Below are 16,692 nucleotides of genomic sequence, written 5' to 3' on the forward strand. Positions count from 1 at the left end.
CATTGCATTTGGCAACCACAGCCTAGCAAACTTACCCAGCTACAATGAATATTGCCATTAAGCTACAGAAATGTCACAGGCACTTAATAAAACAATCTCTTTCCTTTCCTTGTACAAGGGAACATTACTTTTTTCCTTCCTTTTCAGCTGAGAAACCCATGTTTTCTGATACATTTTCTTAGTTAACTTGACACTAACACAAATCAGTAACTCCATCTAATGACCAGCACTGCTGGTGGTCAGGCACCAGAAGCCAGACTTCAGGCAGGGGTTTAATCCTACAGCTAAATCAGAGCCCTGCCTATGTCATGACCGCCCACCACAGGCTCCAGCACTGAATTTCATGTCCAGCTCTTCAAAGCACAGACAGGATCAGGACAGTAATCAACCCCCATCCTTCCCCTGCATATTTATAGGGAATTCACTGCTGATTGAGCTCCCTATGCCCACTCACCCACACATCTGGGAGGGCATTTTAATGTGTACGTTTCTACTACCCATCAGGTCACTCAGACATCCTTTCATTATATTTTTCCACCTCAGAGCTAGAGCCGAAACAAAACTACAAGCAGACACTTGTAATTAGAAGCCCCCATCAGCCCTTCTCCCTGTACACGTATTTTTCATTTCAAAAATTAAACAAAATTTGGGAAGCTTTTATATGAGACAACAGGAAGCTTTACTCTGATATTAGAACAGCAAACAGAAAAGCAACCTTTTATTTTAAAAGCAGCTGTTACTCCACACAGCTTTAACTTTGTGTTAATGTCACGTCCGTGGGTTTCACATCACAATTTGTAGCACTGTCAATCAAAGCTGTCAAAGTGGCCAGCTTGGTCCAGGAGAGGGAAAAAGCCTGGAAGTGCTGCTTGAATCTACTCTGTGGATATTCAGAATGAACTCTGGGAGGCTGGTTCAAGTGGCTTATTTCCAAGGCAATTAAGTCTTTCTTAAGTAAATGTGTGTAAAAAATGCTCCCTCAGCCTGGTGGTACCTGACACTGCTGACTTCTTAATACGCATTAGCTCTCCCTGCCTGGGATTAGAGAGAATATCACTGAAAACACAGCAGAAGAATAGCTGGGTTTGTGTATGTATGTGTTGGAATATCTTTGGACTGCACGTTCCATCCCTTCCTTGGGGCAGGACTCACAAATGCCGGCTCCTGACACTGCACACCCACACTGCTGCAGATGTCCTTCAAAAGACATGCTGAAAGAAACTCGTTATTGATTTCTTCTCCATCACATCACTTGAGACTTGTTAAATTGGCTTGGGGAAGTTTGTAATCATTTGAGAGGAAAAAATGGTTCCTAAGCAAATGGGGAAGCAGCTTTTCTAAATGAGACCGCCCTAAGCCAGTGCCCGAAACTGGAGACTGCTCTCACCCTTCAGGCTCTCTTTTTTGTCATATCATTTGAGAAATGCAACTGTTGCATGGAAACCTTGAATAATCACTTGGTATCAATACCCAGGGACCCTGGCAGCTGCACTGAATTACTTCTTGGTCACAGTGCCTAGTGAAACTGCGGCTTGAAATGTGGCTGCAATCCTGCCAGCTACTCGGATTGCATGGCTGAGGTGCTGGGGTGTCAGCTGTGCTTCCCCTGCGGGGTTTAACCCTTTGGGCACTGCCTCCTCTGCTCCAGGCTGTGCCTGTTTTGTCAGGAATGCTGACATAGAATCATACAAGGATCACCAAGGTCCAACCCCTGGCCCTGCACAGGACAATTCCTTCATGTGCCTGAGAGCATTGTCGAAGCACTCTGTGAGCTCTGCCAGTCTTGGAGGCAAGACCACTTCCCTGGGGAGCTGTTCCAATGCCCAACCACCCTCTGGGGGCAGAACCTTTTCCAAGTATTGAACCTAAACCTCTCCTGACACAACTTCATGCTGTTTCCTGGGTCTTGTCCCTGCACATGCCATCTCCAGAGCTACTACAACACTAGTTTGAGTAGCCTTTCTCAAGTTCAGTAGCTGTTACATGGTTTTGGTCTCCAGACCGATAAGACAGATGGGGAATTTCAATGGATGAGGGAGGATTTTCAGTGCTGCTTCTCAGGTGAGGTGGTTTGTGGCACCCCTCTCAGACTAACAAAAATGCTGGCAGCTTCCAGGATGTTTCTGTCTCAATGTTTTTCCTTTATAGACATGGAGAAATAGAAAAAGATGGTTGTGAGAGGCTGTTTGTGGGATGTTATGGCAGAATTACCACATTAGCAGAGCTGTACCGGTGTGAATTTGAACCTTGACTCCAGTATAGAGGTAAATGGGTGCTGATGTGTTTGATCCAGGGGAGGAAGGAGGCCAGTCAGGTTTTCTTCATGCAGGCCCTTGATCACACAAACAAGGCAGCTGCATCAGCCAGATATGGACAAATTGTTCACCTTGCTGTTACTCTGACGTACCAGAGAGCTTGGTGAATCTGCCTTCTACCTCTGTCTACTCATCAAAGAGTGATGAGAATTTGCTGTGCAGCTCAGCAAGTTAATATTAGAGAATTACAAATGTGAAATGCAGATGATGGTGGTGTAAAAATGCCGAAAAACCCTGATTAGGAGCTGCCTCCCCCCAACATTGGAGACTTCACAGGGATCAGAGAGAAAATGACAGATTTCACACACCAGTTCTGATGAATTTTACAGATTGCCCTGGGCTTCTGGGAACCATTTCAAAGCGTAAAAGTCATTGAGAATTTTCCCTTTCTTGTCTAGTGATGAGAACAATTTTTGAAACATTGTGCTTTGCTGTCATCAGGCTGTTTTCGTCAGCAATTAATTCACCAGGCTGCAAAAGGAGGGGAAGATCAGTGTGTGGTTCTTTTGGCCATGGCCTTCTGAGGGTGTGCCACTGTGGTGCTGCACAGTTTGGGCATCTCTGCCCCTCTGGTCCCTCTGAAGAGCAGAAGGACATGTCTGGGCTATTGCCACCTCTCTTGGGTCTTCTACCATGATAGTCTTGGCTTCAGCTGGCTTCAGTCCCAGAGCAGCTGAGCTCTGTAACAGTGCTCTAGTTATTAGCCCTGGGTAATGGCAGGTTTAAAAATTTACAAGTTTAAAATTAGAAGGTCAAGAGTTCTTGTCCTTTTTTTCATAATCTCTTTCTAGCTGGTTCAGTAATCTTTATGTAGAAAATCTTCAGTAAGACACATGGGACACATCACAGAGTCAAGTTCTTGTAGCCAGAGCTGGCTGCCCAAGGTGACTGGAGGCAACCTCGGGTCATGAGCAGTTAGATCCTCTCCCTGCATCCAACATTACCCTTGAGCAGACAGGAGAGAGCCCTTTCCTCCTTCCATGCAGGAAGATGATTTATCCTAATCCATTTGTACCCAGATATATTCTAAACTTCCACAGTGTCCTGTGGCAGGAAGCTTCACAGCTCATGCCCTTCGTATGTGAAGACTTCCCAGTTGTCATTTTGGATGTGGCTGCAGGAAATCCTGCTGTGTGCAGTGCTGAGCTGCCGTCACTCAGGCCACTGGCAGTGGGACTTACTTCTAATTGTGACAGAGAAATAGGATGTGACATACCACCTTGGGAAGGCTGCTGTGTGCCCTGGAGCAGGGGAGCAGGCTGGCTGATTAGCTCCTGGAGCACTGGGACAGGCACGCTTTGCCTTTGGGGTGTGGATGGAAAGATTGGAATACTCTGACACGGCTGTGTTTGATCAGATATCTGCAAAGGCACTGTGATCCAGCTGATGTTATTAAAGTGGAGAGGAGGTGGGTGTGAATGAACTGAGTGGAATAATGCACCCCATGGTACCGTGGGATGTAAGCCCATCTCCAGCTTTCAGCAGCTGTGACAATTACAGGTTTGGGCTGTGAAGAGACACGTCCCCAGCTAATACTTTTAGCCTCTACTGTTCCTCTTGATCTGTCAGAGGAGGAGGCTGCAGGTATTAGAGATAACAAGCTGTGATAAGGTACTGCTGCTTTGTTTCAACCTTGCTAACTTTGTTTCTTCATTTCTCCTAAAGTAAACCTGGGACTTCTCCCAGAAATCTGGATGTAATCTGACAGGTGATAACAAGGTCCCTCTATCTAAGGTTAATCATCCCTAGCAATGCAGCTGGAGCCATGCAAAAATAAATTTGGATGGGAAGAGGATCCTGATTCAAAATCTGTCTAAGAACAGGGACATTCAATCTCTGGAGTATTATCTGAACCTGAGGATATTTCCCATCCCATGGAGGGATTCCATTCCCTCCATGAAGTCAGGATGTGCATCAGAACCTTAAAATGAAAGCACATCCTCAGGAATTAAAGGAGCATAAAAGAAACAACCAGGATCTCTTAAGCATCTCTGTGGCCTGGCATTTGGAGAGGGCTGCAGTAATGACTGCTTGACCAATTCTTTGTCCTTGGTCCTCTCCTGATGGTGAGGGATGCAGCTGCCTGTGATTGCCTTGCTCTGTGTACACATATCCCTGTACACCGACATCCCTGCTAATAATCCCTCAGACCCCATCCAGAACCCCTTAATAAGGAGAAATCCTTTCTAACATTCAGACTAGACTCTTGAAGCAACATTTCATCCATCAAAAGCTTTATACTTCAGGAAATAAAAAATTCAGGATACTGAGCAATTTTGGTTTTCTTTCTTTTTTTGCTAAATTGAAGTAGTTGGTTTTACAAATTAAACTTTCAAGATAGATGTGTGGTCCTGCAGCACTCATGCAAGAATTCAGATGGTCAGATAGATAAGAAATCATATGAATGAAAATTATAATATCAGGCCCTGGGAGATTTAAGTCTCTCTTTGAAATACAGAATGCGTTGTTCCTGTGGCTTCACCCTTATTAAAAAGCTCAGGAAAGTCTGTGTTTTCCTTCACATGCATGTGGAGTCCCAGCCAAGCCAGGCTTGCTTTCTGCACAGCTTATCAAGATGAAAATGCAGGTGGAAAAAATCTTATTTCTGTCAAACTCAGCCTTTCAGCAGCAATGCCTTTTGCTGTTTCACACAGTGTCTCCTTTGCAGTACAACTGAGCTGGAAAATAGCAATGCCTACAGGAGGTTTTTTGAGGCAGGAGGCAGACCAAGAGATGCAGAAAACCTTAAGAACTGGCACAAAAGCCAGGTTCTAACCTGCATGGCTGTATCCCCGTTTTCCCCTGTTGTTGCCAGCAGTTTGCAGAGCACGTAACAAGACGAGCCTAACCCCAGGCTGCTTTTGGCCGACTTGAGCTCCTGTTGTAATTCTGATGTCAGGTTCCCTGACCCTACAGTGCAGAGTGAGACCTCCCTGTGTGGTTTGTAAGGAATGTTTTATCTGCATTCATGAAAAAAATAAACTGGTCTTTGCTCCATTGCCTATTCCATCCAAAATCCACCTTCTGGGGATTATGAATACTGCCAAAGCTTCTTCAGTCCACAGTTTTCTGGGCAAAATAAATTGGTTTCTTCTCTGGGTGTTTTCCTTTCACGTATAATAAAACGTGTTTTATTGCACCTGACTGCATGAGTTGATGCCTTGGTTATGCACAATGCACAGGTCAGATAATCAATATATTTTACCATTTAAAACCAGAAGGATTTTCGATCAATTCAGAGGCTGCCTTCTAATCTCAGGTATTCAGAGTTTGTTTGTTTGTTTGTTCTGTTTCTCCCTGTGGCTGATATGAATAACAATAATGTTGTTAATATAAGGTTTTAAACATTCCTAGCACTTGAGGACCAATCCTGCTTCCTTAGGATATAGGCAGGCAGTGTTTTCCTTGAGTGAAATGATAGAGCTGCTGTGATTTCAGCCGCCACCTCCTTCTCACCCCACTGCAACGAGCAGTGGGCTGTGCTTATTTAAAATGAAAGTGGAGCTGATCACTTCTGGTGGGGACTCACACCCTGCTTTGGAGGCAGAAATGGAACACTGACTTGCTTCAGAGGAAGAAGGGACAGCCAGAGGCAACAGAACAAACTGTTGTGCAGACGCTGGAGCCACCAGAGATTGCAAAGAGACGACCTTGTCACCAGATGAGGCTCTCCCAAAGCTTCTTATCCTGTTGTGTTGAGCTTAGCTACAAGTCTGTCCCGATGACAACGTGTGGCGTGTGACCTGCTCCTCAGGCCGGCCGCAAGTGTGTGCAGCAGGAGAGGCTGGCATGAGCTGTGTCTTCTGGATCCTGCTTCTCCTTCGGGAGGGGAGGCAATGGGAAGGACTCAGGCATGTAAAGGAGGTGGTTGTGTGCTTGTGGGTTTGCTCTGCGTTCACAATTAAAGCTGACTGACTCGCTTATCTGCAGGTGCAGGGTACAGCGAGTGGTGCGTACACGGTGCTCAGGTAGAAGCACTTTTTGGAGGTAGAGAGATGCTCTCCTACATCCCTCTGCTCCCAGTCAGCTGGGATTCATTCTCAAACCTGGGTATACTTTAAAATACCCACAAACGTTCATTTTAAAGAATTCCTTGTCTTATCGCCCTTTAGGAGTTTGTCTTCCACGTGCACCCTCCCTGACAAATTTTATGGGAAAAACCATTGCATTTTAGGTTAGTTTGGGGCTTCATAATGTTCAGGGCGAACATGCCAGCACCAGCACGGGGAGGCATATGTGGAAAGAGGAGAGGAGCTCCACAGACCGTGTGTCCCGCACACACACCTGGCCAGCACAGCCCTCTGTCCCAGCACGGAATGATCACTCCCGCGTCCTGTCAAGGGAAAAACGAGGGGCTGCCCTGTCCGGGGCATCGGAGCTGCCCCCGCCTCCCGGGGGAGGGCCGGGGCCGGAGCATCCCAGCGCGCCTGCGGGGGCGCGGGGGCCGCATCCCGGCGTTGGCGGCAGCCCCCGCCCCGCCAGCCCGCCCAGCCTGCGGGACGGCAGCGCCGCCGGAGCGTTGCCCTTTTAAGCTGTGGCCCCACTCTCCTCCTCCCCGGCTCCCGGAGGAGCTCCGGCAGCCGGCACCGACCGAGCGACACCGAGCGACCTCCGTGCCCGCCTCGCTCCCCGCGGCCGCGGACCGGGCAGCGCGGAGCCCCAGGGCGGCGGCGGGGCCGCGGCCACCGGGCTGCCCCTGCCCTGCCCCGCTGCTCGGGGACCATGGGATGCTGCACCGGCCGCTGCACCCTCATCTTCCTCTGCACTTTGCAGCTGGTGAGTGGAGGCGCTCGGGATCAGGGGGACCCGGCGGGGACCTGCGGGTTCGGCGCCCCGGGACGGGGCCGGGAACAAAAGCGCCTCGGTGCCCTCTGCCCCCGAGCAGGGCTGCGCTCCTCCGCAACTTCGGCTCGGAGCAGCAAGGTGGAGGGATGTCGGGCTGCGCTCCGGCGGCGCTCTGCTGTGCCGGGGGGATTTACCGATGCTTAAAACTCAAGAAAAAAGGTGTGTGGGGGAAGTAGTTTTCAATTAATAAGTTTGTGCTTATAAAATACAACTGAAAAAAGAAGAAAATTACTCTGTGAGAGGAGTCCCGGCGGCTCGGTGGCGATGTTGCAAACCAAACCAAACTTCATACGTGCTAAAACCCACCGTGGTACCTTAGCCTCTTTTCATGGAAAGGTCCACCCGCATCCCACCCTGGTCGCCTGCATCCTAATCTGCTGGGGATGAAGTGCTTAGACAGAATGTGCCTATTAATATGCATATATTTATGTAGGAATAAACTTCCCAGTGTGCGGAGAGTGTGGTCCCTGGTGGGCACGGGTCGGTCCCTGGTGGGCGCGGGTTCCTGGTCCTTATGACATCTGCATAGATGATAAACAAAGGTCTGGTTGTTCCCTGAGTGTCTGTGCATCCAGCCTGGATCTGGAGGGTCCCCTTCTTGTCAATAGCTAATGGGCTCCAGGGCTCCTCCAGCCTTAAAAAGGAAATGACAGCATCTAGGGTTTTAATTTCCTTGACTTCTCCCAGATTTGCTTTATTTTGGAGCATTAGCAGTGCGCAGGAAAGGGCAGGCTTCCTGCGAAGTTCTTTTGAATAGCTTGCTGGTGCCAAGGGGTGAGTTTGGTTAAAACTCTTTGTTTTGGAGTTGGGTGCTGTGACAGCGTTTCTTTTTCTGCAGAGAGTCAGGGAGCAGACACTGAGCTGAAGGTGGGAGAGGAAAACTGGGAACCTGCTAGTTTTGAAATTACACCCATCAGCCTAAAATTGAAAGGGAGGAGAGTGGGAATGCACCCCAGACTAGCACAATCGGAAGATGAGTGTGGAGGATTTGACTCATCATTAAACGAAATACAGAATAGAAGTGATGGGGTTTTCTTGCACAAAGCGTCTTGCTCAGCATATTTATGAGTGAGTTGAATGGCTGGGGAGTGTATTTAGTCGCCTGGATTATTTCTTTTGATTTTTCACCCGTGATCACGCAAGAAAGAAGCTGCACCCTGTATTACGTTAGAAATTGGCATCTCAGCACTCACTGTCTCTTAAACCCATCACTGTGTCATCCTGCTCTAAGCACACACACACTGGGGTAAAAAAAAAGGGGGGGGGAATGAGAAAAAGAAAAAGCCATGAGCTGCTGGTGCTGTTCTGATTTCTGACAAGCGTGGGAGTTTTCTTGTATCCAAGATACAGGGACAAAGAACCCCCAGCATTTTATTTTCCTTAAGACCCTCCTCCTTGAAGAAAAGAATCAGTTTGGCTCATTCTTAAGCAAGTTTGGATGCCTCAGCCGTAGCGATTTCCCATGGCACTTGCTGAGTGAATTGGTAGAGCTGGAAAAAATGTGAACTATGGTTGAGGGAATTTGTGGAGCTGCGCTCTGGTGGGGGTGAGGTCAGGAGATCCTGGCCAGTTCCCAGCAAGCGCTTGGGTGAGGGTGAGATCCAGCACAGTGCTTTTTTATTTACTTTATTATTTCATTAAGCAAACTTTGTCTGTAAATCATCACATCACTTCCACATCCGCACAGCCAAGTGATGTGCAGGACTCGCTGCTGCCCAGGGTGGGCTCTGCTATGACAAAACACTGAAGCAATCAGGCCAAGATCATCAATAAATTATAATGACGTGAACTTCCTTTGTTCCTCTCATGTCTCTGCTCAGCTTCATTTGATACTTTGAACCCTTCACAGCCTTCCCTGTTTGTTGCCAAGCTCCGTGTCTCCCACTGCCAGAGTCCCAGGGGGGAAATTCTGGCTCTTTTGTGGACGTTTTCCCTCTGACTTAAGTGGGGAGGGGATTTCGGTGCTGGGATCTCCCACTTCAGTGCTGCAGCACACCCCTGAGATCTGTTACATGTTCTCGTGTCTGTTCCTCAAAGTTTCACCAGGGCTTTTTATATAAATGATGAAACATGAAACAACCCCCCAAAAAACTAACATCAGGGATTTGAGTCGCAATGCTTCATATAGACTGTTTTATTATTAGGTGCAAGTAGTTGAGCGAGCGTGTGGGGAAGTGTTTGCACACTGCAGTCTAAATGTTTCCCTGGGAAAAAGAAAAAAAAAAAAAAGGCAGAAAACAAACAAATTCATCATTTGCAGTGTGTGCTCCCAAAGAAAAAGTTTGTGCTCCAGCCGGAGAGCAGAACAACGTGTGAATTGAAGGAGCTGCTACACAATGCGAATACCAACGAGCTCCTCAGCCCCCCACGGGCTGAGCCTCGTGGCACAGGGAGAAGAGGAGAGCGTTTGCATCTGTCTGAAGAAAATCAGGGCTGACTCCCCAGCGGTTTGCTAATCAAGGGGGGAGGGAAGGCTGTAGTTTGAATAAATAATTTGCCGCGTTCCAATTTTAGATTATTGTTTCCTTGAAGCGTCCACGTTAGGCTCGGTGCTTTGCTGAGTGGTGCTGCAGGGAAGCTGCAAGAAGGTTCTGGCTCTCCCTCCCTCTGTCCTGGTGTGCATCCCTGTCCCTAATCCTTCCCTTTTTCCCAGTCCAGCCCTAAATCCAGCAGAAGTTTGGGTGAAAGTTGGCCCAGGTCAGGGCTACCCTGCAAAAGGGCTTATCCTCAGCCATGGGTGGCATGGAGGAGGACCATCAGCAAGGTGATGGGGTGTTTTTCCAGGGTTTATCATTCCCAAAGGGGTTGTCGCCTTCTTGTTCTCACTTTGCCCAGACACCTCTGCCATCCAGGAGCTGGTGTCACCTACAGCAGATCACCAGCCCTTCCTCATCCCTCCCAACCTTTGGGTAGATGCATATTAAGAAACAAGAGCAAAGTTTAAATGAGCCATAGGCCTCCCCAGGAGAAAATCGTGACTCTGTCAGGGAGCCTCTCTAGTGGGTTAACAAATGCCCCTTGTAGGAATTAGAATTGAAAAACATTTGCCAAGGGCAGGATTTCTGAACCTGAGTGGAATGAGGCTGTCACACCCACCAGTGGGCTGGGTGGGTCATGGTGAGGAGCCACAGACCAGGGCTGGGTCTCAGGCAGCGAGATATTAAATAATCATTGATTTGCTGCTTTCCTCTCTGCCAGTGTGAGATTGCACCCAACTGGTGAATTTTCTGGAGCAGTAAGTGCCTGTGCACCGGAGGCACTATGTGAATTTATTTCCACTGAGCATGGAAAAATTCCCCCGCTCCCTGTGCCCTGTCCCAATAAATCAAACAACTGTAGTTTCTTTACATTCTGTCCATGGATTGAGAGCTCAGATGCCAAGCAAAGCCTGGAGACAATTTTACAGATACATTATAAATCCCCCTAGAATAGCAGCTTCTAATGGAAAAAGTGACTAATACTTCAAATGAGCACAGAACAAGGCGCCCTGGGATGGGACCGCACATCGAGACTAACCAAAAGTAACGATATACATTTATTTATTTATTTCCTCATGCTCTCTTTCTGCCTCGTTCCTTTCTCAGTGATTCCTTTCTAATCTCTTACAGAAGAGGGTGACCTGTTCTGGAAGCTATTTGAAACCAGCACAGATCCTTCCCTAACTACTCTCTTGAAGTGGTTGTGTTGGTTTGATCAACGCATAAAGTGATGCAGAGCACATGAGGAGTGACGGCAGAAGGGGAGTGTGGCAGACTGGCAGTGGGATGCCGTGGAAAGGCACGATCTGGGCAAAAATAAAGTGTGAGTTAAAATAGTTGGAATAGAGGGATTTTTTTACAAGGACATGTACTGATAGGAGAAGGGGGAATAGATTTAAATTGAAAGAGGGTAGGTTTAGATTGGATATTGGGAAGAAATTCTCCCCTCTGAGGATGGTGAGGCCCTGGCACAGGGTGCCCAGAGAAGCTGTGGCTGCTCTATCCCTGGAAGTGTCCAAGGCCAGGTTGGATGGAACTTGGAACAGCCTGGTCTAGTGGTAGGTGTCCCTGCCCGTGGCAGGGGGTTGGAACGAGATGATTTTAAGGTCCCTTCCAACCCAAACCATTCTGTGATCCTGATTCTGTGACTCGATCCATCACCACACGTGGGCTGCAAGAGGGAGGGTGGCAGAGCATGAACCTCTCCAAGGCAAGGAGGAGACAGGATTGCAGTGTCTGGGGGCCGTAGAAATTACTTGCTTGGCTTTCTCCTCTCCACCCCAGGGATCATTTGGGCTAGAGTTTGGAGAGGAGAGCAGGACTTGTCTCTCCCCTCCTCTGCAGCTGCCTCTGGAGCCAGGGCAGAGTCAGGCTGCCCTGAGGGAGCTGTGAGCCCACACAGCTGCCGTGTGGCTGAGCACAAAGCCTTGGGGGGAAGAGCAGGTGCAAGGGGAAGCACAGCGTCGCTTTGCTCATCATGCTGCTCAGGACCCCTCCAAAATTACCTTGTGCTGTTTATCTTCTCCATGGTTTGTGCTTAAATTATAATCCCTGCAGGGAAAGGGCCATCTTTCGTGGATGTGCACAGCACCCAGCTCTGTGATGGCTCAAACCTTTCCTGAGGTCCTTGAACAATACTCCAGGCTAAATAATAATGTAAGTCTAAAGACTACGTTTGACAGATGCTGTCTTCTCCGTGTCTGTTCCAGACAAAGGAAAATTAAAGCTGTGCCAATAATAGAGCTCGTCAGCATTTTCCACTGAAGCTGACTTTCAGTAGAAACCTGGGGATTTGACTAAATGAATATTTTCATGAGAAGTATCTGCTTTCCACAGACAGTCCTGAGTTTTTCTCCCAAGTTTTGGCCAGAATATTTTGGCGAAAAGTCAAAAATGTGCTGGCAAATGTTTGCTGTGCTGGCAAACATTTTTAATTTTGGAGTGGTGGAGCTTTTCTTACAAAAAGTTGAATTTTTGCATGAGATTTTCCTTTTCTCCCCTGTTTTTCCTGAGCAGCTGGAGTCAGTACACTGCAGCACAAGGGAAGCACAAGGGAGGAGCAGTTTGGGGTCTGGATTTCAGACATGCCCAGGTCTCCTGGCTCCCCACATCCGCCTTTCCTATGGTGGTGCTGGAGATTGCAGATGACTCACAGGAACTGTGTCCTCTAACCAAACCCGCTCAGACCAGGAATGAAATTTGGCCAAAGCCAAGCCAAAAAAGCAGCTGAGGGCAGGCTGGTGTTGAAGTCAACTCTCCTTGGAGAGCTGGGGTTTTATTTCGGCTGACACAGTATCTTTGTTGACCACTCTGATTTTTCCCGGTCATTCTCTGCTCCTTTGGCTTCTCCTTTTCCTCTCAGTAGAAGAGGAGAAGGAGCTGGTTTTCCCTGATGGGGACCCTCTCCCTCTGGCTGGTGTTGGGGTTAAGGGAGCTGACGTTGCTCCATTGTGTGCTAATAATATATGGAAACTCGGATCATTTTGGCTGGGGTGCAAAGTGGAGCTCTTCCAAGAATCTGCTCCAGGGGCCCTCAAGTATGAACTCTTGGAGAACAAACTGGATAACAAAGGCCAGATTGTGATCTCTTTTCCTCCAGGAAAACCCTGGACTAGCCCATTGCTTTTTGAGCACTTAAGAAAATGCGTATTATCCAGTGAGCAGCAAGTGCCCAGCTGTAGCGTTGCCTTTCCCATTAACAAAACGTTGGGTCTGAGGGCGGTAGAACTGAACCTTTCTTTCTCGTTAAATACCCCCCAAAACCAGGGTTAATTTGTGATTTAATGTTCCCTTTGTCCCCACTCCTCCTGCAGTAGATGTGATGAGCACACCCAACTGCACAGGCTGTGTCTCTGTTTCAGTTTGGTAGAAAGAGTTTTCAACCAAGTGGAAACTTTTGTCTCAAAAGCAGCACATTCTTCATCCCTTCCCTGTCCAAAGAACACGAGGAGGGAAAAAATTACATTTCGGGACAAAAAAGGAAGAAAATACTCTGGCATTTAGCAATTAGGGGTGTTTATTGTGCCAAACCCCAAATATTTTGAACTTTTACAGAAGCTTGAAAACACTTCTGAAAAAAGTTGGAAAGTCTCCCCAAAAAGAAATTGGTTCGTTATTGGTTTTTTTCATTGGGGTTGTGCACCCTGGATGTTCTCATCTTTCAGATATCTCTGAAAGATGATCATGTCTCTCCCAAACCCAGCTCACAGTGGGGTTTAAGGAGAAAAATCCTCAAAGAGAAAGCACAGGTTTGGGTGTTGCTCAGGGTGGTGCTTTGCTGCAGTGACTCATCTGCTCACAGTGGTTTGGGGTATTTTTGTTGCAGAAGGAAGCTCAATGAATAAATGCCCTGTGGAAATTAGAATCTGAGATATTTCATAATCATTCCAGAGTCATAATATTACCTTAAAGTTCATGAGATTACAGACTGAGAATAAACAACTTCTGCTTCGTTTGTTTATTGATCTTTGGTAAGAGTCAGAATCTTTTTTCATTTTCTTCTTGCCAGGGGTAATAGTAGGAATTACAAAAGTATGGATTAACAGGAGTAAAAAGTAGGGAATCAGTAGTACTAAAGTAATAATAGGAGAGTAGGTGGTAATAATAGGGAGGAGAAAAACTGAAGTGATTGAAATATCTGGCAGAAATCTCTGAGACAATGTTTCAGCAGAGCCGCTGCTTCTCACCAGTGTGTCAGAATTGTGTCTCACCTTGAGCACAGAAAAGTCACTGGTGGTGCTGCTCTGGCTCCTCCTGCCTTAGCCAAGCCCTGGCCCCACATCTGAGAGTCCTTGTGAAGAACAGAAGTTTTATTTTGCTCTGTGTTCTGAGGCTTCACAGACTATGGAGGAACGAGCAGCAGATCTCTGCTGGGGCAAGATCAATATCTCCTCCCTTGACTTTACTGTAGCTCATTAACATCAAATGTCTTTTCCAAGGGGTGCTTTCTGGTCTATTTTCCACAAGGACTTAATTGCCATTTTCCTGGTGTCTGTGGCTCGTTCTCAGCGCAGCTGCTTTTGTGTCAGAACGTTGGACACAAATATGTTGTTTATCAGGGAAGTGCACGTCCCAGATTTTCTCTCAAAGGTGAGAATTCATGGAAATGAGGAGCTCAGCTTTTCTGATCCCCTTTCCCCCATCGTCCATCAGGTGCCGCTTGGGTGATTCCAGGTTTAGTAATTGAGATGTCAGATTCCCTGACACCTTTGGGCTGAAAGGATGATGGTGTGGAAGCGGTGACCTCCGCTGCCATCTGCCTGGGCCTAATGAAAATATACTGTGGGAATCGAGGCAACAGCTTGTCTTCATCACCTGCTCGAGGCGGGCAGACGTCAGAACTTGCTGTGCCAGCTTTCTTTGCCACCTCTCAGTGACTGGCCAGCCCCGCAGGCAGCTTCCCACCTGCTCCCCAGGCTCTCTCAGCCCAGCAAAATATCTGCTTTCTTCCCTCTTTTTTTTTTTTTACCCTCCATTTTTCCCTCCAGTGCTCAAAACTCAAGAAAACCAGGATCATCATCATTTTTTTTCTGCACCAGTAGAGTAAGCACGCAGATATGTGCCCAGCTCTGATATTCAGGAGTGTGGGAGCACAGGTTGCCCCTCATTTCAGCAGCAGAGCCATCCCAGTGCCCAGCAGTGGGGTGGAAGGGCTGGATGTGCTGTGCTCTGTCATTGTGCCATCCCTGTGACCTGGGACATCACTGACCTGAGGTCAGAATGATACAGGACGCAGACTCTGTCCTTCATTAGTGAGCAGTTGGTCAGCTGGTCACCTGGGCTAAGAGGAAAAAACAAGAATTTAACCTTACTGAGAATAGTTGGGTTTTTCTGAAGTCCTAAATACACCTTATAAAAAACGGATTCTGGTGCTCAGATGAATACAGAGTTACAGCAAATATACAAAACCTGGGAAGATGCCTCCTGTGACACCTCTCAGGGGACCAGGGACCTGTCTTGTGTCTGTGGTGACCCTGGCAACAGCCTTGGACCCATTAAAGCATTTGGTGCGGATTTATATTTTCCAAGCGCTGTTCCCTGGGGATAGTTCATCTGTGAGCACCATTTCGTCTGAGCAGGGAAGGTGAGATAGAGGACACTAAAGAAGGGGATGGAGCTTTTTATTACCCACACACAACTTATAAAATATTGAGTGTAGCCTTGCATGGCGCGCTCTGAGTGCTGTGGTCATCCATCGTGGACAAACAGCCTCCCCACAATTAACAACACCTCAACATTAGCTCTGTAGTAGCCAGAGCCCAATCTCAGCACCAGCACAGCTGACCTGCTTGGAGATCAGGAGGAATCTTAACTCCTGGCCTTACTCAGGTTTATTCATGTTTAGGAAGTTTGGATGCTATTCTACAGTACTACAATGAGAGCATTGCCTTGCATGTTAGAAATGGCTTCTTTGGGTTCTACTCTAAGGTCTCCAAACAAACTTCTTCCCTACCTGAATCTTAGCAGAAGGATGGTGTTTTTGTGGAGGGGACGTGGCAAGGTCTTTGCTTAATGTTACTGCAATGGTCAGGATACTTATGAGAGTGTAACTCCATGCTGTGGGGCTTGGGAGCAACCTTTCCTTCTTTCAGAGATGCTGGACCCTTGATACTCCTTTAAGAGCTCCCACTTTGGAGGAAGCACCACATCCAAATGCTCCATGAACCAGGATGTACTCATGGGCACTTAAAAAAGAAAACCAAGTAACTTTTCTGCTTCCCTGAGAAGGAATTACTGAGTGAAGCAGCTGAAGGAAAAACTCCTCTTGAATCAAAGACCCACCTCAGCAGGACAAGAAAGAGCTGACCTGGCCTGGCCTGACTGGCTTGGACCTTCATTTAAGGTCATTCGTTCCAAGAGACCTTGGAAGTGGCACAGACCACAGATAAGTGGATGCCAGCTCACAGGTTCACAGAGATAAGGACCAGGCCCTCGGGCTGATGAACCTTGTGGAAAATGACCAAGATCTGAGCCCTGAGTCTTGGGCAGACTCCTAGAACCTCCCCAGAACCCAAACACCTCTGAGGTTCTGAGCCAAACACCTTCTGTTCAACTGCAGCACAAAACAACTCCTGCAGCTGATCCCTGGAGGATGGTGAAGGGAATATCTGGATCTCTGGCCAGATTTGAGGACTGTGCTTTTAGATAACTTGCATGAAAATCCGAACTGCTGGTTGCTCAGCCAACACAAACCCAGCTCCCAATTCCCCATGGCTGCTGGTAATCTGTTAGCAGATTTCCATGTGGGAGAGGGGAGTGGGCTCTGACGGGCTGCTGGCATCCCTGGCTCCAGCAGCCAGCACTCTTCTTGTGATACCGTTGTGGGAAAGGCCATACACCTGCTTATATTGTGGATGTACAGAATTAGGGGAGAAATCTGATTATCCTAATTACTCAGAAATGCTAAATATGTGCAGAATACCGTTTGGCTAATTAGCTTGGGAGATTGCTGGCTGTTCAGCAGGGAGCAGAGCAGGTGCTGAGAGAAGTGTGATGGGAGTTCACAGGCTGTTTTGTGCCCTTTGCTGTCTGAGCATGTGGAGAAAAGTGAGCTC

At 47.7% G+C, this 16,692-nt stretch overlaps 1 protein-coding gene across 3 annotated transcripts in view; it reads left to right on the top strand.

Moving 5' to 3' along the window:
- The first annotated feature begins 6,801 nt into the window (after positions 1-6,801).
- The window catches only part of NKAIN4 (sodium/potassium transporting ATPase interacting 4), a 50,657-nt gene continuing 40,766 nt past the window's right edge, over positions 6,802-16,692 (top strand). The window contains exon 1 of one of the 3 annotated variants that reach the window (XM_039563595.1): positions 6,802-7,091. In XM_039563595.1, the coding sequence (XP_039419529.1) occupies positions 7,038-7,091 (54 nt within the window). In that variant the 5' untranslated portion in view covers positions 6,802-7,037. The remainder of the gene's footprint in view (positions 7,092-16,692) is intronic. The other 2 variants (XR_005603487.1, XM_039563594.1) reach the window with 2 other exon arrangements.

Source organism: Corvus cornix, chromosome 20 (assembly GCF_000738735.6).
Source record: "Corvus cornix cornix isolate S_Up_H32 chromosome 20, ASM73873v5, whole genome shotgun sequence".
Taxonomy (NCBI): domain Eukaryota; kingdom Metazoa; phylum Chordata; class Aves; order Passeriformes; family Corvidae; genus Corvus; species Corvus cornix.